General features: G+C 38.9%; 1 protein-coding gene across 2 annotated transcripts in view; it reads right to left on the bottom strand.

Annotated features, from left to right (window-relative positions):
* The window catches only part of TMEM87A (transmembrane protein 87A), a 53,515-nt gene that overhangs the window by 7,645 nt on the left and 23,258 nt on the right, over nt 1-22,612 (bottom strand). Inside the window, exons 8-15 of one of the 2 annotated variants that reach the window (XM_066343773.1) lie at nt 19,793-19,854; nt 18,330-18,513; nt 16,666-16,765; nt 13,454-13,547; nt 11,922-11,993; nt 9,482-9,590; nt 8,012-8,070; nt 6,912-7,015 (exon numbers count right to left, since the gene is read on the bottom strand). In XM_066343773.1, the coding sequence (XP_066199870.1) occupies nt 6,912-7,015; nt 8,012-8,070; nt 9,482-9,590; nt 11,922-11,993; nt 13,454-13,547; nt 16,666-16,765; nt 18,330-18,513; nt 19,793-19,854 (784 nt within the window). Of the gene's footprint in view, nt 1-6,911; nt 7,016-8,011; nt 8,071-9,481; nt 9,591-11,276; nt 11,346-11,921; nt 11,994-13,453; nt 13,548-16,665; nt 16,766-18,329; nt 18,514-19,792; nt 19,855-22,612 lie in introns of both variants that reach the window. The other variant, XM_066343774.1, reaches the window with a different exon arrangement.

The following is a 22,612-nucleotide window of genomic DNA, read 5'->3' as shown; positions in this document are numbered from 1 at the left end:
ACAATCTATGAAGGAAAAAAATGACAAATTAATTTGACTCCATATTTTCAAGTTTTTTTATAACCAAGAACATCATAAAAAGGTTCAAAGATAATCAATAAACCCTGGTTACAGTTAATAGTTATAGATATAAATGCGATGGGGGAAAAATAGAGCAAGGAAGCACTAAAAAGTGTCTAAGAATTGATGTACAAGGGTATTTAACACATGACTGTAGCTTATGTCTATTTTTACTGCCCACTATGCATGCGTAACATAGCAGGACTTTAGAGGGGCCTACTTACAAGGATTCCCCTTTGGCTGGTGTCTGGCAACCTGGTACTGTGACCTGCTCCCTTACTGATAGGGTGGATCACTGTACCTAGATTATCTGTCCAATACAACCTATAATAAACTTTGCTTGCCTTCTGGAAATCTGGAATTTTGGTATAAATTAAGTAGAGGGTGCTTATGCATCAAGTACCCAATAAAAATCTGAGTGCTGAGTCTCTTAATAGGCTTCCCTGAATAGAAACACTGCTACTGCATTTTGTTGCTAAGGAAAAGAGAGCATGCTTGATGTATCTCCTTAGAGAAGATGAAGAAATAGAAATTTTTTTAGACTCCACCTGTGTCTTTTCCCCTTGCTGATTACATCATTTTATTGTAAAAAACCTTTGCTCTAAGTACAATTATACACTGAATTCCAGAGGTCCTTCTAAACACACGGGTGATCTTGGGACCCTGAACCACCCCAATATGAAGTTGTCCAAATGCCCATCAATATGGAAATAAGTTAATTAGCTATATCAGTGGTGCAGTGGATAGAGCGGTGTTTCCCAACGTGGGGCCCACGCCCCACAGGGGGGCAATTCGATAGTTAAGGGGGGCAATTTGAAAATGGACTCGACATGACTTTAACTCTTTCGCCCCGGGCCATTTAAATGCAATGCTAGATATCGGTGCCAAATTTAACAAAAAATGCAATTCTTAAATAATTGCGGTAAATAATTATTAAGTATAATTTCGTTTGACGAGACCAAAATATCAACTGGGTGATTGGCGTCGTCAAGTAAACTTCGTCCTGGGTTCACCGCGGAGCGTGCCGTCTGCCGCGGGGAACCCTGGACGTTTTAAAAACTCGCTAAACAATGCAGTTATTCTCACCTAATTGGCCCATCGCAACTTCTGTAGTGTTTCACATCATTTAGTTAGTGTTAATTTGAAATAAGTGTCAGTCAAAACTGTTGTAAAAGCTCGTTGATTTAATAAATATACATATATATATTGTATAGATATAATTGGTAAGTATTTGATTTTATTTTTATCAATATTAAACTCTTTATTAAGTACTTCTTGCATCGGGGATAGAAAGCACTAATATTTTATAAATATTATTGGGGCTATAATAGTGCATGCACGACAATTTTAATTTTAGAAGCATAACTTTCCAGAAAATTTTGTCAAGTGGAAAAAATATAGATACCTTTTGATTTGTGGTGGTAGTGTAGTAAATGTGTTATATACATTTAAATAAATATGAATTTTTAGTATACGTTTACTCTATGTCACACTGAATATATTTTAACACATATTTTAATATTAGTTTTTAATTGATCTTATTTTTATTTCTTGTAGCCCATAGTAAAATGAGTGGTGCAAGCAAGAAAAAAAACTCATCAATATTCGGAGGAATATTTAAAATTTGGGTTCAGGCCCTGGCCGGTTGGCTCAGCGGTAGAGCGTCGGCCTGGCGTGCGGGGGACCCAGGTTCGATTCCCAGCCAGGGCACATAGGAGAAGCGCCCATTTGCTTCTCCACCCCCCCCTCCTTCCTCTCTGTCTCTCTCTTCCCCTCCCGCAGCCAAGGCTCCATTGGAGCAAAGATGGCCCGGGCACTGGGGATGGCTCCTTGGTGTCTGCCCCAGGCGCTAGAGTGGCTCTGGTCGCGGCAGAGCGACACCCCGGAGGGGCAGAGCATTGCTCCCTGGTGGACAGAGCGTCGCCCCTGGTGGGCGTGCCGGGTGGATCCCGGTCGGGCGCATGCGGGAGTCTGTCTGACTGTCTCTCCCCGTTTCCAGCTTCAAAAAAATACAAAATAAAATTTGGGTTCATACCCGCTGTTCACGATGAGCGGATTCCTTTTTGTCTTTTATGCCAGCAATGCTTGACCAACGAATCAATGAAACGAGGTCGTCTTGAGGCACATTTGAAGGCGAAACATAGTGCTCATATTAATTCAGATTTGAGTTACTTTAAAACTTTAAAGAAAAATTTTGAAAAAAGAACAACATTAAAGTCTCTATTTACTGCTCATACTTCAACTAATAATCGTGTTCTTGAGGCTAGTTTTCAATTTCTTTATTCATCGCTAAAACTGGAGAAAATCACACTATAGGAGAGAATTTAATAAAACTGTCAATATCAGCATTTCTTAAAACGGTTCTTGAAAAAGATGACAAAGATATAAAAGCTATGCCACTCAGTGACAATACTGTTAGCAGAAGAATAGACGAAATGAGTGAGGATATTGAAAAACAACTTATTGAAAAGCTGAAAACAAGAAAATTCTCCTTGCAAATGGATGAATCAACTTTGAGAGACAGTGAGGCAGTATTGATAACTCACGTAAGATATACTGATAAAGGTCATTTTGCTGAAGAAATGTTGTTCTGTAAAAGATTAGAAAGCACCACTACCTCCAAAGATATATATAATAAGCTAAAAAACTACTTAGATGTCAATGATATACCAATGAAAAAGAGAACATCTTGTGCTGCAGATGGTGCTCCCAATATGATGGGCAAGAAAAATGGCTGCTTAAAATTGATGAAAGATGCGAATCCAGAAATGATTCTTGTGCATTGTGTTATTCATAGGGAAAACTTGGTAGCTAAAAACATCTCGCCTGTTCTGAATGAAGTATTACATACAGTAATAAAGTGTTAATGTTATTAAAGCAAGTGCCAAATGTGAGCATCTTTTCAAGCTATTTTGTGAAGAACAAAATGAAGACCATGTGAGACTTTTACTTCATACTGAAGTAAGATGGCTATCTAAAAGAAACTGTTTGAAAAGATTTATGGAACTGTTTGATACTCTTAGTGATTTTTTAAGCAACAAACCTGAAATGAAGTATCTGTTAACAATAGATGGTAAAGCATTTGTGAGTTATTTAGCCGATATCTTTGAAAAACTAAATATATTAAATAAGCAACTTCAAGGAAATAAAACTCTTGTCGATGCAAAAGCAAAGATATTTGGTTTCATTACCAATATTGAGTTATGTCAGAAACATAGTAACAACAAAAACTTTAAACAGTTTCATTGGCTCCAAAAATGTGAAGTAACTGATACCGCTTTACTTGTTATTGTCAATCATTTGAATATTCTATCGGCTGATTTAAAAGAAAGATTTTCTGATTTAAAACAAATTGATTTCCCAACATGGATGATGCAGCCAATGTTAGTGGATTTGTCTGATATATCAAATATGCAGTATCAAGAAGAACTCGCAGAATTGCAAAACGATGAGTCAGTTAAAGCTTTATTTAATATCAAAGGAGCTATGGCATGGCTTTGTGAGGAAACAGAAATCAAATACGTACCCAAATTCAACCAAATGTGCAAGAAAACTATTGCTACCGTTTCCATCTTCATTTTTAGCTGAATGTGGATTTAGTGCTGTAAATGATTTACTGGTAAAAAAAAGAAATCGGCTAGATATAACACAACGTGGAGACTTGAGACTAAAGCTAACCAAATTGGAACCTAATATAAAATCTCTGTGCAGCAAGCATCAAGTGCAAGGATCACACTAAATTAAAATAATACATTAATATAGAAAAATCTGTATTAAAATTATTTGGAATTTAAATTTATGTTTTTCATTATATGTTTTGAAATTTTACTTACTGTGTTTTGTTAACAATTTCATAGTGATTTCTTCCTAGAACCTATCATTTATGTTTATTAAGTGAACAAATCAATTTTTTAATGTTAAAAATTATGTATGTTACATAGGGGGGGACATAAAAACTTTAGAAAGGTTAAGGTGGGGCATGGCACAAAAAAGGTTGGGAAACACTGGGATAGAGCATAGGCCTGGGACACAGAGGACCCAGGTTCAAAACCCCGAGGTCACTGGCTTGAGCGCTGGCTCATCTGTCTTGAGTGTGGGCTCACCAGCTTGGGCACGGGGTTGCTGGTATGAGCATGATATCATAGACATGACCCTATGGTTGCTGGCGTGAGCCCAAGGTGGCTGGCTTGAGCAAGGAGTCACTCGCTTAGCTGCAGCCCCCCAATCAAGGCACATATAAGAAAACAATCAATAAACAACTAAGGTGCTACAATGAAGAATTGATGCTTCTCATTTCTCTCCCTTCCTATCTGTCCCTCTCTCTGATTCTCTCTTGCTAAAAAATAAAATAAAATAAAAAGGCATTTCCAATATATTATTGGAATATATTATTATATTATTCCAATATATTATTATATTGAGTAAAGGAAGATTCCATATTTGAACAGGAAGTAAAATGTGGAAGGACACATCACATGAGGCCAGTAACACTGGAGATACAGAGTAGGCACAATATTTTAAAAGAGACGAGAGAGAAAGGAAGAGGAGAGGTAAAGCAAAACATTTTTGAAAGACTGATGAAAAAGAAAAGTTTTATACAGGAGTGGGCAAAAGTAGGTTTAAGTTATAATACAAATAAATAATACAAGAATGAACTGTGTTCTGTGTACTCACAACTGTAAGCCTACTTTTGGCTTCCACATACACAGCTATAGCTAGCGAGTGAGCAGATCAATAGATCAATGTAAAGGATGGTCATCAGAATGTCTAGACCAAGGGTCCCCAAACTTTTTACACAGGGGGCCAGTTCACTGTCCCTCAGACTGTTGGAGGGCTGCCACATACAGTGCTCCTCTCACTGACCACCAATGGAAGAGGTGCCCCTTCAGGAAGTGTGGCGGTGGAGCTGGATAAATGACCTCAGGGGGCCGGCCGTAGTTTGGGGACGCCTGGTCTAGACTCTAGGTTCTTTCTGATTAGCATGAGTTAAGATCTCCTTTGTTTTCTTTTACATCATTCTTTCTTTTTTTCCAAGCAACACAAATATTATGTGTATAGTGTAAAAAGACAATGCTATTCTCAAGGGATACAAGAATGTCATATATTTTCTTTCTCAATCTTTTATTGGTATGACCAGTTACAAAATGAGCTGGTTAGTTTTATCATCTTATCCTTTTCCTTCTTTGGTGGTGTGGTTGAATATATGCTCTTAATTGTCTAAATATACAAAAGGGAGAAAAAAAGAGGAAACAAAGGCATAGTCACAAAATACAGGCAATTGCTAAATAATTGAGATTTGCCTATAGTTTTGACAAAGCAAATTCACACATAAATTTTTGTTTTAAAGCAAGAGAGGTGGGGCGGGGGACAGACAGGGACAAACAGGAAGGGAGATGAGAAGCATCAACTCATAGTTGTGGCACCTTAGTTGTTCATTGATTGCTTTTTCATTTGTGCCTTGACTCGGGGGCTCCAGATGAGCCAGTGACCTCCTGCTCAAGCCAGTGACCATGGGCTTCAAGCCAGTGACCTCTGGGCTCAAGCCAGCAAACCTACACTTAAGTTGGCAACCTTAGGGGTTTTTTTGTTTTTTGTTTTTGTTTTTTTTTCCATTTTTCCGAAGCTAGAAACGGGGAGGCAGTCAGACAGACTCCCGCATGCGCCCGACCGGGATCCACCCAGCACGCCCATCAGGGGGGGATGCTCTGCCCATCCGGGCGTCGCTCTGTCTCGACCAGAGCCACTCTAGTGCCTGGGGCAGAGGCCAAGGGGTCATCCCCAGCGCCCAGGCCATCTTTTGCTCCAATGGAGCCTCAGCTGCGGGAGGGGAAGAGAGAGACAGAGAGGAAGGAGAGGGGGAGGGGTGGAGAAGCAGATGAGCGCCTCTCCTGTGTGCCCTGGCCGGGAATCATACCCGGGACTTCCGCACGCCAGGCCGACGCTCTACCACTGAGCCAACCGGCCAGGGCCAACCTTAGGGTTTTGAATCTGAGTCCTACCCACCGTGTCACTGCCTGGTCAGGGCGCACACATATTTTTTTAATTCCAAAGTCATTCACATAAGTTTCATTTACCCTTTCTATTGTTACAAAGTGGACTGGGCTACTGACTACAGTTGTCCCTTGCCATGTCAAGGTTTACTTTTCGCGGTCTCACTGTATTGTAAAATTTTAAATTGTATGTATCTAATTTTGTATCATGGACCTTAAACTATATTGCGGGATTTTACGGTATATAGGTATTTTTATATATTTATTATTTTAATTATTTTTTGCAGTAAAATAAGCAAAATAAGTGTGGGAAAGGTTAATAACAGTGTGGGAAAGGTTTACAAGAGTATGGAGAGGGTTTATAAAGCCTTAAAATATACATAAATTATAAAATAAACATAAGGTCACTACTTCAGGGACCTGCGCCTATCACAGGAGGTTCTGGAACCTAGCCCCCGTGATAGATGAGGGACCAATAGAAATTGTTCTTCCCTCCTGGACACTAGAAAGGTGCAACTCTCATTATAAGTGTCAAATCTATTTACCTCCCTTATTTTCCCATACAAACCCTTATATTATCAAATGTTAGAACTAAAAGGAACCTGATTAAACTGGTTCAATTCCCCCTCATTATATAGAGGGGAAACTAAGGCCCACATCGGTGAACAGAGATAGCATGCCAAAAATCACATGGCAAATTAACAGGAGAGCTGAGACAGAAACCTAACTCTCCTGATTTCAGACCCAGTGAGTGTTGCTTCCACATTACAACATGGCCCAAAACCAACATCAACAGAACCACCCTTATTTGATAACACAGTCACTCATTGGTTAGCAGCATAATAAGAAGAGTCCAAGAACCTCTGGTTGTTTGCAGATGGTCGCCAGAGAACCATGATGACAAAGAGGATCATGGAGAACAGCAACCGCCAGATGGCATCATCCACCCACAGCTCCCGCCAATCCTACCAAAAGGGGGAAAAGTACATTTATTTCATTATCTCATCCCTCTGTTCACAAGCCCTACGGCAAAGAGCAAGAATCACTTATTCAACTTAAATTTACTAAGGAGCCTGCCATGTGCTAGGCGCTGTGCTAAGTGTTGGGGATACAAAGCGAAGAAACATAGTTTTACTGTTGTTAAAGAAAAGGCTCCAACTAAACAGAGCACTTGTGAGTGCTTCATTATAGTTCTGAGAACCTTTGGGATAGAGTTTATTTACAAGGTATGAGATAGTAATATTAGATTTTTATTTCTTATAATTTTCATTTTAACCCTTTGATAGTGAGTTTTTTCATGCTCGCTGACCCCGGAAGTGAGTTTTTTTCCAAAAAATTGAAATTAGTTTTAGTTAAAGTTTTATTAAAATCATGTTTGTTTGATAACCAATTTATGGAAACAAGAACATACATTTGCTTTTTAATGTTGTTTTACACATTTTTAAAATAAATCCATCGTACTCTGGATGGTCAGGAGGCACAAGAACATACATGAACGTTTGTACTATTCAAAGGATTAATTTCTTTTTACCAAAATGGAGCCTTAAGTACCTCCAAAGGAATGCTAATTGCCACAATCACTGTGTTCAGATCTTAGGAACATAACTTGTACTCAGATGGGCATTATTCACACATACTTAATGTTTAGGACTCTGGATTTCTTGAGAATTTTTAGTTAAGACAAGATTAGGTTAAGACAGACTGTGGTTACCACTTATAAAATTCTTTCCCACTATTGGGATATATAATCAGATCCTCCACTCCAAAAACAAACAAAAAAAACCCCTACCATACCAAGAACCACAGTACTTGGGAGGAGGGAAGCATTTTAACCCTCAGAGTGGAGTCCTGGAGTCCTAGCCCCAATTTCTTATAAGGTACAAATCTTACCACTGTCATCAACATCACTGTCCATGTATAAAACAGTCTATTATTCATAAATGCATGTGTTTATAACTCACCGACTGACAGGTCACTATCCTGAACTTCATGGTTGTCCAGATGATAAACACAATAGATGCTAACAGGAAATGAAAAATTAGATATGAATATTGGTTTAGATCCCCAATTTGGTTAAGTGGAATCCCACACATCCCTAACACCCAAAATATCACAATTATTTTTATCAAGTTATTTTAACAAATTTATTCAATACAAATTTGATAACTACTACAAGTAAGGCCCACACCCTTGTCAACCCTTTCTGAACTTAAACAATAATTTTGTTTACCATCTGACTACTTCAGTAATCATTATAACTGGAAAAGGAGGTATTGAAAATCTGGGTTTTTCCATCATTATCAACAATATAACATTTTCCCTCCTTCACCTTTAGTGTAGTAATGCTAACTCTTCACCTTTAGTGTAGTAATGCTAACTTTTCTTTGGCTGGTCAGATGGAAAAAAAAGTTAATAAAATGACTGCAAGACAAACAGAGATGTAGGTACCAATCCCAGGCCAGACCTCTTACTCCCAGTTCAAGGGGCAAAAAGCAGGCAAATTAGCCTACTTTGGCTATGGCCTACCAAATGTCTGTACTTTATACATGCTTATGACATATGTAAAAAATATAATAGTAGGCCCTGGCCGGTTGGCTCAGCGGTAGAGCGTCGGCCTGGCGTGCGGGGGGGACCCGGGTTCGATTCCCGGCCAGGGCACACAGGAGAAGCGCCCATTTGCTTCTCCACCCCCCCCCCTCCTTCCTCTCTCTCTCTTCCCCTCCCGCAGCGAGGCTCCATTGAAGCAAAGATGGCCCGGGCGCTGGGGATGGCTCCTTGGCCTCTGCCCCAGGCGCTAGAGTGGCTCTGGTTGTGGCAGAGCGACGCCCCGGAGGGGCAGAGCATCGCCGCCTGGTGGGCAGAGCATCGCCCCCTGGTGGGCAGAGCATCGCCCCCTGGTGGGCAGAGCATCGCCCCATGGTGGGCGTGCCGGGTGGATCCCAGTTGGGCGCATGCAGGAGTCTGACTGTCTCTCCCCATTTCCAGCTTCAGAAAAATACAAAAAAAAAAAAAAAAATATATATATATATATATATATATATATATATATATATATATATATATAATAGTAATGAACCCTATAGGTGTTTAATAAAATTAAATAAGCTAACAGTAATGTGTTCTAAAAGGAATCCAGATGCTATATGGAACCAAGCTAACCTGCCTCGAGAAAAAGAATGGAGACAGGAGAGAGGTATACTAAGAATTGAAATGATATATAATTGATTTTCAGCTATTATACTTAAAATGAGTGGTTCTCAATCTTTTTTGAACTATAGAACCCTTTGAGAATGTTATAAAGATACTTTCCCCCAAGTGAAATTGCACAAAACTTTCTAGGTAACATTAGAGAGCCCACCTACAGCCTGTCAGGTTAAGAATCTGTCTTCAAAGGGTGCCCTTAAACAGCAGGAAGCAAGTCCCCGACTTACCTGCCACAGCCAAGATAAGCGTGTTGGTGAAATGTCGGTACAGAGAGAGCTTTACAATGTTCCTCCGAAGTTTTAATAGCTTCATTGTTTGAGTCAGGCTAATAAATATGTGTTTGCAGGTCAAGGAAATCAACATTCAGATAAAACAATAAGCTAGTAAATTAATCCTCAAGTTTTAAAGGATCTGGGGACATACTGATAAGAGCTATGGATCTCAGAACTCTTATTCTCAATCTCATAAACATCCCTACCCTCACCATGATTACTAAGAAAGTCTTCATTTTTAATGAGAAACTGAAGAGAAGATAGAAGTAGGATAAAATAAGAATGCAAAAAAATTTTTGAAAAATATAAAAAATAAAGGAAGAAGCTTTCTAGAGAAATAAACACAAATGGAAGAAAATGAGTAACAGACAAGGAAACAGGAGTCAGCAACATCTTCTCTCTTCCTAAGGTAGGTAGCTGTGTTCTTCATGTTCCAGCTAACCCAGTCTAGGATCATGATACACTCATGCCTACAGCGTCTCCGAGCTTCACAGTGCCCTCGTGCCACGTTAAGGAACAAGCAAGCCATCAGCTGCTTAATCAATTTTGAAATAAAAAAATCATGCAATTACAATTGGCTGAAAATCCCAGGCAGTAAGGCTCTAAGCAACAACTCTCCATTTTCAGAGTATTATTCCCAAGTAGAAGTTGCCACAGAAAGACAGGAGGGGAAGTGACACCTGCTCTCATGTCCAACTTCCAGAACTGGCAGGTATTAAAATAAGTGAGTTGGAACTTGGTCTGCCCTGTGACGGAGACTCGGCTGCTCATCATCAGCTCCCTCATCATCAGGTACCCTATTGTATGGTCTAGTCTCTCTCCCCACTCCTCTCTCCACTCTTTCCAACACTCATAGAGGTTTACAAAGCACACTTAAACTTGGAGTATTTGGGCTCAAGACATGTCAATTTCAAAAATTTTTTTATATATGGCAATTCATTCAAATTCACAAAATTACAATTTGTTTTACATTCAATTTTTTTTATAAGTCACAGTCCATTAAGATAATAATATTACATAATTACATATAGGACCAAATACACAAAAATGAAAACAAACTTTTAAAAAACCCAAAAGAAGAAAATCTAAAAACTTAAATCCTTCACTTCAGAGGTCAAGTCCTTAATAAACAAATTTTTAATTTTAAGAAGCAGGAGAAAAAGATTACTCAAATAGAAACTTGTTATCTACTGGTTAACTCTGACTGTAAATGAATCAATATTTATTTCAGAGTGAAATCTTCACACAATTCCAAGTCAGCTTTTGAATGGGGATACAAAACACCCTGTAAGGGTTAAAATCTGCTAAACTTACATAAAATTTTAAGACAGTCTTATAAAGTTCCTGAAACCACATTTTTAAATTAAAATCTTTTCATCATTTTCAAAGCACTTACTAATTCAGAGGCTGAAAGAAAGAGCAGGAGCAGAGTAGTCAGTGATTCTACCACTGAGTACAGTACACAAATAAGTCCACAATTAAGGTAAAAATGCTCATTTAAAAAAGGCAAAAACCAGAGCTTTTATCTTTTTGCTTAATCCACAGTTCACCAGCTTCTGACGCAATACTTAAAATTTTTTTTAAAAATTAAAAAAAATCCTGCTTACCTGAGCCCTCAGGTTGATAGACTGAAAGTACCCTAATTCCCAGACTAAAAATCTGGTAAAAACGCTTTGCAGAAAGATCAATGGAAACCCATATCCAAGGGGAGAAAACGGACCACCATCGAATAAGCCAATGAGAAGGATATCCACCAGCACAGGGCAGTGTCTAGGAAAGCCAAGGGGATAAAGGCCAAGGAAGCAAGATCAGTCTGGGCCTGCAAAGAACAAGAGATGTCGAGAGATACACAGAGAAGAAACCAGCACATGATTCTGCATTTGTATAATCATCTGAAATGATTTGGCATTTGAACCAAAAGAAAATTAAAAAAGGAGTAACACTTGGCACCTACACCGTGCCCCTCTGACAAATTATCACACAGAATATAAAGCTGTAAGCATTTCATGCAAACTGTCAATTACAATCTCAATACAAGAAAACATGCTACTAACTACCATAGAGTTCCTAGCATGCTAAAATCCATTTTAAGAAGTGACCGCACCAAAAAAGTTACAGTAGTATAAGTCTCCATCCCATCCTATCATTTTGATTTTGGCTACAAGTCTAAAAATATCCTTCTCATATTTAAAATTACTATATCATTAACATACTAAGAACTATTGATTATCTGAATTGCAATGTAATTTTACAAAAAACAGCTCTCTTGAAAATAAGATAAGACAAGTATCTATCCCCCAAACTATGCTGCTTGTTTTCACAAGTCTATATTTATAAGAGATACAATTTATAAAACCCTAATTATCCAATCATCAGGGTATTATTGAAAGGATATCCATAAAATAATACAGGCATCAATTGCTGACAGGGCCAGGTTTACTATCAAAGCCAAGGGATTAGCAAAATACTACAGTAGCAGAAGAAAAAAAACCGTAATTGACAGAGGGTTAATATTGCTAAAAGTCTAAGGAAATTAAATACAGAGGACAGAGCGATTTGAAGACCTAATTTGCATCAAAAAGTATTTTATTTAAGAGGCAATTTATTGCAAAACTTATTAAGCCCAGTTTAATTGAAGGAAAAGTAAAATTTATAGCATCTTCTACCTTGAATCTAACAGGTTATTGCAGTGATTTTAAAATAAATAAGAAAATAACGACAATGACTTAGGGAAGCCCACTTCTTCACATTAATCCAGTTCTAACATAATTTCTTTATCACTTATATCTCAGCGCTTTGGTTTCGTTCCCTAAAAGGACTTAATTACGTAATTCTCAAGAATTATGTAAAACTTAATTAGGTACATTTTAGAAAGCCTTGGAAACTCAAGTGCTGGTTAAGCAAGCAGCATTGTCACTTTAAAACAAAAATTAAATTAACCAGTAAGTGCATGATTATAATGTTGCCACTTATACAAGAATCATCTATTGTCTGGGAGGAAAAACTAAATAAATAGCAATTTGGGGACAGGTGGGAAAGAATTTTGTTTTTTGTTTTTTAAGTGAGAAAGTAGGAGAGAGGGACAGACAGGAAGGGAGAGAAATGAGAAGCATCAATTTTTTGTTGCACCTTAATTGTTCATTGATTGCTTTCTCATATGTGCCTAGACCAGGAGTTGTGAGCACTTGCTCAAGCCAGCGACCTTGGACTCAAGCCAGCAAACCCACGCTCAAGCTAGTGAGCCCATGTTCAAACTGGATGAGCCCACACTCAAACCAGATGAGCCCTGTGCTCAAGCCAGCAACCTTGGGGTTTTGAGCCTGGGTCCTCTGCATCCCAGGCTGAAGCTTTATCCACTGCGCCACCACCTGGTCAAGGTAATAACTCATACATTTTAAAAATCATAGTCCAGGTCCTGGCCGGTTGGCTCAGTGGTAGAGCGTCAGCCTGGAATGCAGAAGTCCCGGGTTCAATTCCCGGCCAGAGCACACAGGAGAAGCGCCCATCTGCTTCTCCACCCCCCCTCCTTCCTCTCTGTCTCTCTCTTCCCCTCCTGCAGCGGAGGCTCCACTGGAGCAAAGATGGCCCGGGCGCTGGGGATGGCTCGGGCGCTGGGGATGGCTCCTTGGCCTCTGCCCCAGGCACTAGAGTGGCTCTGGTGGCAACAGAGCGATGCCCCGGAGGGGCAGAGCATCGCCCCCTGGTGGGCGTGCAGGGTGGATCCCGGTTGGGCGCATGCGGGAGTCTGTCTGACTGTCTCTCCCCGTTTCTGGCTTCAGAAAAATACAGGAAAAAAAAAAAATTAAAATAAAAATCATAGTCCAAAGGAGAATTAGAGGAAATAGTGAAGAAGCCCAAAGACATTCATAATTCACCTTTTCAAGACAAAAACAATACTGATCACAAGAATTCAGATTACGTACTGACCCCAGTAACTCTGAGGACACCTTCCATTCCAGAGAACAAAAGATAAAGGGCTCCTGCTACCACAACCTTGTGAAGAGTGACTCCAAGGCGAGGCCTAAAGAGGAAGCAAAGGGATAGTTGAATACAAGTGCGACACACCCTGAGACAAACTCATGTGGGTTAATATAGGCCAACAACTTAACAGAATGCCAGACATGCTTGGGGAATTCACCTGAGAGAGAAAAACTCAGAAGAACACATGCTCTTAAGAAAAAATACTGAATACTAGAATTTTAGAACAGGTCCCCTGGTTCCTGCATTTTTTAAAAAGAAACTATTTATTATACAGAACTCTGAAACATACTCAACAGTATGATGAATCCCTTTAGACCCATTATCCCATCCTAATATCCACCAGCCTATGGCCAATCCTGCCCCATGAACATCCCATCCACTTCCCATCCTCCTGTAACATTTTGAAACGAATCCTAAACATCTTAGCTTTTATTTACGTTTCAGTTATGTTTTTAAACAAATAAGAATTTTTTTAAATAGTAACCATAATATCATTTTCAAATCTAAAAATTTAAATTTCTTAACATAATCAAATACCCTGCTGATGCTCATTAGATAAACAGTACATCACAGAGCTCAAAATCCAACAAAATACAAAAAAAATCTTGCACAGCTTCTGCTTGAACAAGGAAAAGTCTTGGATCCTTGGTATTCAAAATGCTATTGAATCAGAATCTTTATTTTAATAAGCTCCCCGGGTTATTTATTAGTGCATTATACACTAGAAAAGCTCCATAGGGCTGGGATTTTTCTCCACACTGCTGTATCATAGAAACCTAAAATACTTCTTGGGATATAGGAGGTTTTGAAATATTTGTAAAATAAATAAAATTCATAAATGAAACTCCCCCACTCTCCTAGCCAGTGGTCGGCAAACTCATTAGTCAACAGAGCCAAATATCAACAGTACAACAACTGAAATTTCTTTTGAGAGCCAATTTTTTTAAACTTAGACTATATAGATAGGTACATGGTTATTAACTTAATTAGGGTACTCCTAAGCTGGCCTTTTCGCCTGCACTCAAGGGGCCGAAGAGCCACATGTGGCTCGTGAGCTGCGGTTTGCCGACCACTGCCCTAGTCCCATCTAAAGCAAAACTCATTTATATGAATAAATTTTAAAAGAAATCTCCCATTTCTTTAGCCCACTTAGAACAAAACTCCTTGGCCTGACCTGTGGTAAAACATTGACCTGGAACGCTGAGGTTGCAGGTTTTGAAACCCTGGGCTTGCCCGGTCAAGGCACATATGGGAAGCAAGTACTACAAGGTGACACTTCCCTTTTCTCTGCCCACTTTCCCTCTCTCTCTCTCTCTCTCTCTCTCTCTCTCTCTCTCTCTCTCTCTCTCTCTCCTCTCTCTAGAAATCAATAAAATCTAAAAAAAAAAAACCCAATACACTCCTTGAAAATAATTGTGTATACCTGGCTAGATCTAATTTTTGTCCTATTCTTGCTTAACTCACTCCAACCCAGCTCACTCTAAGTCCTATCGCTTCACCAAAACTATTCTTGCAAAGGTCACTAATATCCTGCATGTAGTTTAAATCCAATGGTCAATTCTCAATCATCTTTGACAAATTAATCACTCTTCCCTTGAAAGTCTTCAGGTTTGCCTCCCACAGCACTAGTTAACCTCTTTAATTTTCTCTCCTCTAATTCTACTTCATCTCACTGACTTATAAATAATAGAAAATGTTCAAAGACTCAGTCCTTTCACCTCTTCTCTCTATATATTCACATACTTGGGGATCACATCCAGTCTGAAGGCATTAAATATCCACAACTAATGACTTGCAAATTTATACCTCTGCCCTAATCTCTCCCCCTAACTTCCCTCATTTGGATTTCTAACTGAACTACTAAACTTGCTCCCACTCCAAACTTATTCCACCTAAGATGTTCCTGAACTCAGTAAATAGTTGGCATCATCCTTGATTCTGCTTCTCTTTCACATCATACATTTGATCTGTCAGCAGAGTCCACTGGCTCCACCCTCAAAATATATACAAAATCAGTCCCTGGCTGGTTTGCTCGATGGATAGAGCGTTGGCCTGGCATGTGAAAGTCCCAGGGTTTGATTCCCGGTCAGGACACACACGAGAAGTGACCATCCACTTCTCTCCCCACCTTCCCCTCTTGCAGCCAGTGGCTCGATTGATTTGAGCATTGGCCCCAGGTGCTGAGGATAGCTCAGTTGATTCAAGCATTGGCCACAGAGGGTAGATTCTGGTCAGGGTGCATGTGGGAGTCTGCCTATCTCCCCTCCTCTCACTTAAAAAAAATACACACACACACAGAATCTAACCACATATTAGCATCTCTTCCCCTGGATATAAATATAGTTCCCTCACCAACTTGAGATCTTTGCTTAAACATCACTAAGTAAAAGCATTCCTTGACCACCCTATTTATAATTGCAAGTTCCACCTGCTGCCTTGCAGTTTCCCTATACCTTCTGCCTGCTTCATCTGCTCCACAGTACTTATTGCTGACATTACTTACTCACTAATTTTACCTGTGCCCCCAGCAATGTAAACTCCAAGTCTTTTGTTTAGCTGCTGTATTCCAAGGGCCTAGAACAGTGGTCGGCAAACTCATTAGTCAACAGAGCCAAATATCAACAGTACAACAATTAAAACTTCTTTTGAGAGCCAAATTTTTTAAACTTAAACTATATAGGTAGGTACATTGTTATTAACTTAATTAGGGTACTCCTAAATTGGCCTTTGCTAAAAACATCACATGCTATTAGGTCACATGTGGCTCACAAGCCGTGGTTTGCCGACCACTGGCCTAGAACAATGCCTGAGGCACACAAAAATTTTTTGAATAAAAAAAAGCAGACTGTGACAGCAAGAATGCTCTTCTGATAAAAAATCTGATTTGGCAGAGTAAAGCTACTCTAAGTTTACTCTAGAAGTGTGCTGTTTCAATGTTATTTGCTACAACTGCAGGTTTTCCTACAGATGCTCCTTGAATTCTCAGCTGTGAAATGAAACAGTAACATTTCCCAACTTTTACAAATCACAAAATTTCAGATACCTTTTCTTATTTCAGAACTATTTTTTGTATCAACTTTTACAGAACCACTACACCAGGAAGCTGCAATTGTTTCAATTTAAGCAGTGTTTTCACCTGCTCTTATATGAATACTCACTTGACTATGCCATATCCCAGACTGACTATGATGACCAGGGTCCGGGCCAGTGAGCGCTTAACTGCTGAAAGCAGCTCTGCAAGGATCAAGGCGCCTTGGACTATGAGAAAGAAAAAAGACGGAAAGGGTGCTGTACATCTAGGTTTGAGAAAAGGTACAATTCTAGAACCAAATGTAGATCTCTAACACTTTTCAGAAAAAGCACTGGTATTAGTCCTAATAAAAAGATACTTCAATTTTTACAAAGTATATAAGCTGATGTAACATCATCTTACTCAAGTGGATAGCAATCAGGCTGTGTTCAATTTACCTCCCCCACCACCACCCACTTCACCGAAACCTCAGCAGAATATCTCATCCTACTTGGATAGTAGATAGCATCTAGGAAATATTCTCCCCATTTTTAAAAACTATGAAACATAGCTATACAGAAAAAGCATGGAACACATACACACACAGTTTTCAATTCATTTTCACATCTACTATTTTTGAGACCTTTCAAACACAAGGGAGAGATTTAATTAGTATACCTTGCAACAATAATTACCAATAATTAAATGACTTGATAAGATTTTAATCTATGAAAAAAAAAACTTCAACACAAAACAATTTCTGCCATTATCTGTCCATCTTTCTAAACCAAAGCACCCTCTTATTTCTTGGTATTATTGTATTTCACCAATTCTTAGATACACCCCAACCCCATTTTAACATCTCTTAAATCAAAGTGTGTCTTACAATCAATGGAATATTAAAATTAAATAGGCAGTATTTACTTTCTTTCTTAGATGTATATAATAATGGTGCCTTAAAAATCAATGGCATCCCTGGCAGAACGGTTAGCTCAGTGGTAGAGTGTTGGCCCAGAATGTGGAAGTCCAGGGTTCGATTCCTGTTCAGGGCACACAGGAGAAGCGCCTATCTGCTTCTCTACCCCTCCCCCTCTCACTTTTCTCTCTCTCTCCCTCTCTCATCTCCTCCCCTCCTACAGCCAAGGCTCAATTAGAATGAGTTGGCCCCAGGCACTGAGGATGGCTCCATGGCCTCTGCCTTGGGCACTAAAAAATATGGCTCCAATTGCAACAGAGCAATGGCCCCAGAATGGCAGAGCATTGCCCCCTAGTGGCCTTGCCGGCTGGATTCTGGTTGGGATGTATGTGGGGATCTGTATCTCTGCCTCCCCTCCTCTCACTAAAAAATAAAAATCAATACCAGCCTGGCCTGTGGTGGCGCAGTGGATAAAACATTGATCTGGAATGCTGAGATTGCCAGTTCAAAGCCCTGGGCTTGTCTGATCAACACACATGACAAGCAATCAATGAACTACTAAAGTGAAGCAACTATGAGTAGCTACTTCTCTCTCTCCTCACTCTCTCTGTAAAATCAATACATAAAATTTGAAGAAAAAGAAAAAACAATGGCAATGAGATTCAATGGTGGTAATAGTCTTTCCCAAATGGGCACTACTTTTGTGAATATATTTCAGTAAAATTACTCTTAGATAACTGAATCCACACATTATAAGATTAAAACAAAAGTTGCATCAAAGTTATTCTAGTAATTAATTCAAAAGTTAAACCTAGTTAGTGACTGCTAACCTTAGGAAAATTGTCACATGTCACACCTGTTGATCACTCACAAACTGGCATTTTTTGGTTACATACCAGATTCTCCTTTGTAGCGAATGTTTTGAAATTCCGCATAGAAAACAGCTTTCTCAAGCATCCCCAGGAAGATGACAGCACCGATCCAAAACTGAATTCGCAAGAGATCTCTCCAGTAGCAGGCAGACCATGCCAGCCACAGGACACCGAACAGGACATACACAATACACATTACCATGAAAAACTGTCAGAGAAGTGGGTAAGAGAGAAAAAGGAAGATTAAGGCAAAGCACCAATTTAGAATCAATACACACTCTTCACAAACTATAAAAAAAAATACATATCACACCTTCTAGTTAAAAAATAATTATTGTATTCCTTTGGCTTTTGATATAAACACAAAAAAAATTATCTCCTTTTGAGCAGAGGGAGACTACCTAAGGGCATGTCATCAAGTGACTGCTCATCTGTATTGTACCAGTATTTTCAGCTCAAAATGTAAATTTATACAAAGAGAACACTGGAGAAAAAAAATGTGGCAAAGTTAGGATATATCCAAAGACAGTGAAACATGACAGAGTGGGAAAACTATAAAACGGAAAGGAAGGAGAAAAACACAAACAAAGGAAAGCTGAAAATACATTAAGGATATTCCCACAGACACACACATACACACTAAAAAGGATGAAACTTCATCCCTTAGTTACTATAAGTGAGTCAGAAACCAGAGGGTTGTAAGAAGACCCCTGCTTTGAATTCTTGAGAGAATGTGAAAAGTGAAACAATCTTTGAGCTATTTTTCAAATCTAAAATTCCACAAGTCATCAACCTCTTTATTTTACAATGAGAAAAAGAGGCACAAAGGAATTCACTGACACTCCCACGGTCACATTTTAGTGAAAATTAAGTGCAAAAGTACAAGCAATACTTTATAAACTGTTCAGAAAAAAAATATTGTGCCTGTCCTGTAAACTGTTGACCTGCAACTCTGGAGGGTACCAGTTTGAAATTCCAGGCTTGCCTGGTCAAGGCACACAAGAGAAGCAACAACTACAAGTTTATGCTTTTTGCTCCTCCCTCGCCTCTATAATCAATAAATAGAAATCTTTAAAAAATAATATTGCCACAAAACTTGAATACTCTTTCCACCTAAACTCATTTAATGCTGAGGTCAGCCTGACCGGTGGTGGTGCAGGGGATAGAGAGCATCAACCTGGAATACTGTGGTTGCCAGTTTGAAACCCCAGGTCACAGGCTTGTCTGAGCAGAGTTGCTGGCTTGAGCAGGGGTGGTCCATACAATCCCAAAACTCTCCAGCTTGAACCCAAGGTTGCTGTCTTGAGCAAGCAGACACTGACTGGCTCAGCCCCAGTCAAGGAATGTACACGAAGCTCAATGTACAACTAAAGTGAAAGCAACTAAGAGCTGATGTTTCTTGCCCTCTCTCTCCCTTCCTGTCTATCTCTCTCATGCTCACCCTCAAAAAAAAAAAAAAAAAAAAAAAAAGATATAAGTTCACTTACAATCATCAACGGATATTCTTCAAGTGTGAGGTATTCATAGGGACCCTTCACTTCAACAGTCACTGCCAAAACACAGTCCTCAGAATTAATGTAAAGGATGCAGAAATTAAACAAAATCATCTGATATGTTTGATCAAATTAATGAAAATTCCACTGGGTCATTTACTTTTAACTATTTCAATTCTGGCAAATATTGCATTTGCAGAACGCTTTGAAACTCACTAAGTCTCATTCACTAAGGTTCATGCTGTGCCCTGCATAAGTCTCCATGCCTCTGCTCCAGTTGGTATCATAAGTGGAAAAGATACATCCTTTAAAGACTAGATTGAATGTACTTCCTCCACAAAGCCTTCTATAAGTGAGCTGCCCCACGGGGCATTCCCCATCTCCTCTAAATTCCAAACATTTCAGATACAGTTTTTCTCACAACACATCACTAATATGCTTTGAAAAGCACAGGACCTTATTCCTTCATTCTGTCATCTTCTGTCTTCTTTCTTCTTATCTATATTTTCCTATTGTTATTTTTTACCTACTTCAATTTTGTATGACTTTGCTACATTAATGTATCATTTTTAGAAGGTGCTTTAATAACAACAAAGTGTTTAATAAAGCAGAACAAGAGACAGTAACTAGAATCTGAAAGACAGACGACCTACTGAAGTAAACCTATTTTTAAAATTGATTGTAATGAATAAAACTAGTTGGATAAATTTTATTTTCTGATTAATAAATAAAAACTTATTTAGGCCCTGGCCGGTTGGCTCAGCGGTAGAGCGTCGGCCTAGTGTGCGGAGGACCCGGGTTCGATTCCCGGCCAGGGCACACAGGAGAAGCGCCCATTTGCTTCTCCACCCCTCCGCCGCGCCTTCCTCTCTGTGTCTCTCTTCCCCTCCCGCAGCCAAGGCTCCATTGGAGCAAAGATGGCCCGGGCGCTGGGGATGGCTCTGTGGCCTCTGCCTCAGGCGCTAGAGTGGCTCTGGTCGCAACATGGCGACGCCCAGGATGGGCAGAGCATCGCCCCTGGTGGGCGTGCCGGGTGGATCCCGGTCGGGCGCATGCGGGAGTCTGTCTGACTGTCTCTCCGTTTCCGGCTTCAGAAAAATGCAAAAAAAACCCAAAAAACAAAAAACAACAACTTATTTATATAAGAAGTGATTTCTATCTCCAGAGACAGACTAATAAATGCCTATTCAACAAAAATTTCCCACTAATATGTATTAGGCAGAAAGGACATGCCATTATTAAAAATAAATCAGGCCTAATACTTTTATGAACAAAAGATACATCCCATAATAGCAATCATAAAAATTTCATAGCAGAACTGGTTATTAAATCTGTACCTTCTTAATTTAATAAAAGCAAATAAAATAAGTAGTGACTATTTGTCACATTCTTTGCTTATTCTATGCCAGAAGTCAGCATAATATAGCACATGGACCAAATCTGACCATTCACAATTTATAAATCAGGTTTTTTTTTGTTTTGTTTTTTTTATAAATACATTTTTATTAATTTTAACGGGGTAACATCAATAAATTAGGGTACATATATTCAAAGAAAACATGTCCAGGTTATCTTGTCATTCAATTATGTTGCATACCCATCATCCTTGTAAATCAGCTTTTAATAAAAAAAGTCACATCCACTCACTGACATACTGTCTGTAGCTGCATTTACACAATGGCAGAGTTGGGTAGTTGTAGGAGAGAGAACATTTATTATCTGACCCTTTAAGAAAAAGTTGGCTAACCCCTGTTATATACTAAAATATAACTTGAGCACTTACTATATAATACACACTAAGGAAAACAGGGGATGATCCACTACCATCCTAGTGGATTAGGGAACAGGAAGTTAGTTTAAAAGCAACAAAGAACTCTCCCTCTGAGTCAGACCCGGAAGGATAACTTTGTATTTTCCAGAATAAAGTAAAAGCCATCCGGTTAGAATAACAGAGTCAGGCATAAAAATGCATAATACATTTAAAGAACATGTAGTCTTGAGACTCTACATAATACTATCTCGTAGTTCTGACACAAGGCAGCAAGAGGTAAACTGGGACAAGTCATACAGTTCTATAGGCCTTGCTGCAGAATGTGGAAAGTTTATAGGCAATAGGAAAACTTCAACTGTTTTAATGAATGGAAGAAAAATGATAAAAATTCTTTTAGAGAGAAATTTTCACATGATGTAATTTAATCTGTACTTTCAAGTTTCTTCCTAGCTTCAAACAACAGATAAAACGAAAAAGAAAACAAAAAGAACATAAGCTGGAAAAGAGTATGTGTGTCAAGACCAAATAATGGCATCTCAGAAATTCAAGAATGGTTCAACATTAGAAAACCAGCTAACATAATAAACCACACAAACAGATCAAATGAGGAAATCTCTATGGTCTTTTACTCAACATAATAAAAGCATCTGATAAAACTGAGCATTCATTCTTAATACTAGAAAAAGAAAAATACACGTAGTAAAACTGGACTAGAAAGGGACAGCTTTAACCAAATAAAGAATATTCTGAAAAAGATCTATAGTAAACATGATACTTAATGGTGAAATGTACCAAAACAATAAGGATAAGTAAAGCCACCATAAATAATTGTTTCTATTCAATGTTCTCCTTGAGAAAGCAGAGGAAAGAAACTACAGAGGGGAAGGAAGAAACGAAACAAACAAAAAATTACAAGAAGTAAGCCCAGTTAATAAGCTACTGCAAAATTCCAGGTGAGAAATGACTCCATCAAATGGGTAGCAAAGGTGGAAAGGGGAACATCAAGAAAAACTGAGACAGCTAACATACAAAATTATATGCCC

This window comes from Saccopteryx leptura, chromosome 6 (genome assembly GCF_036850995.1).
Source record: "Saccopteryx leptura isolate mSacLep1 chromosome 6, mSacLep1_pri_phased_curated, whole genome shotgun sequence".
Classification (NCBI taxonomy): Eukaryota; Metazoa; Chordata; class Mammalia; order Chiroptera; family Emballonuridae; genus Saccopteryx; species Saccopteryx leptura.
The sequence above is the reverse complement of the archived record's forward strand: the minus strand, read 5'-3'. Positions and strand labels throughout refer to the sequence as shown.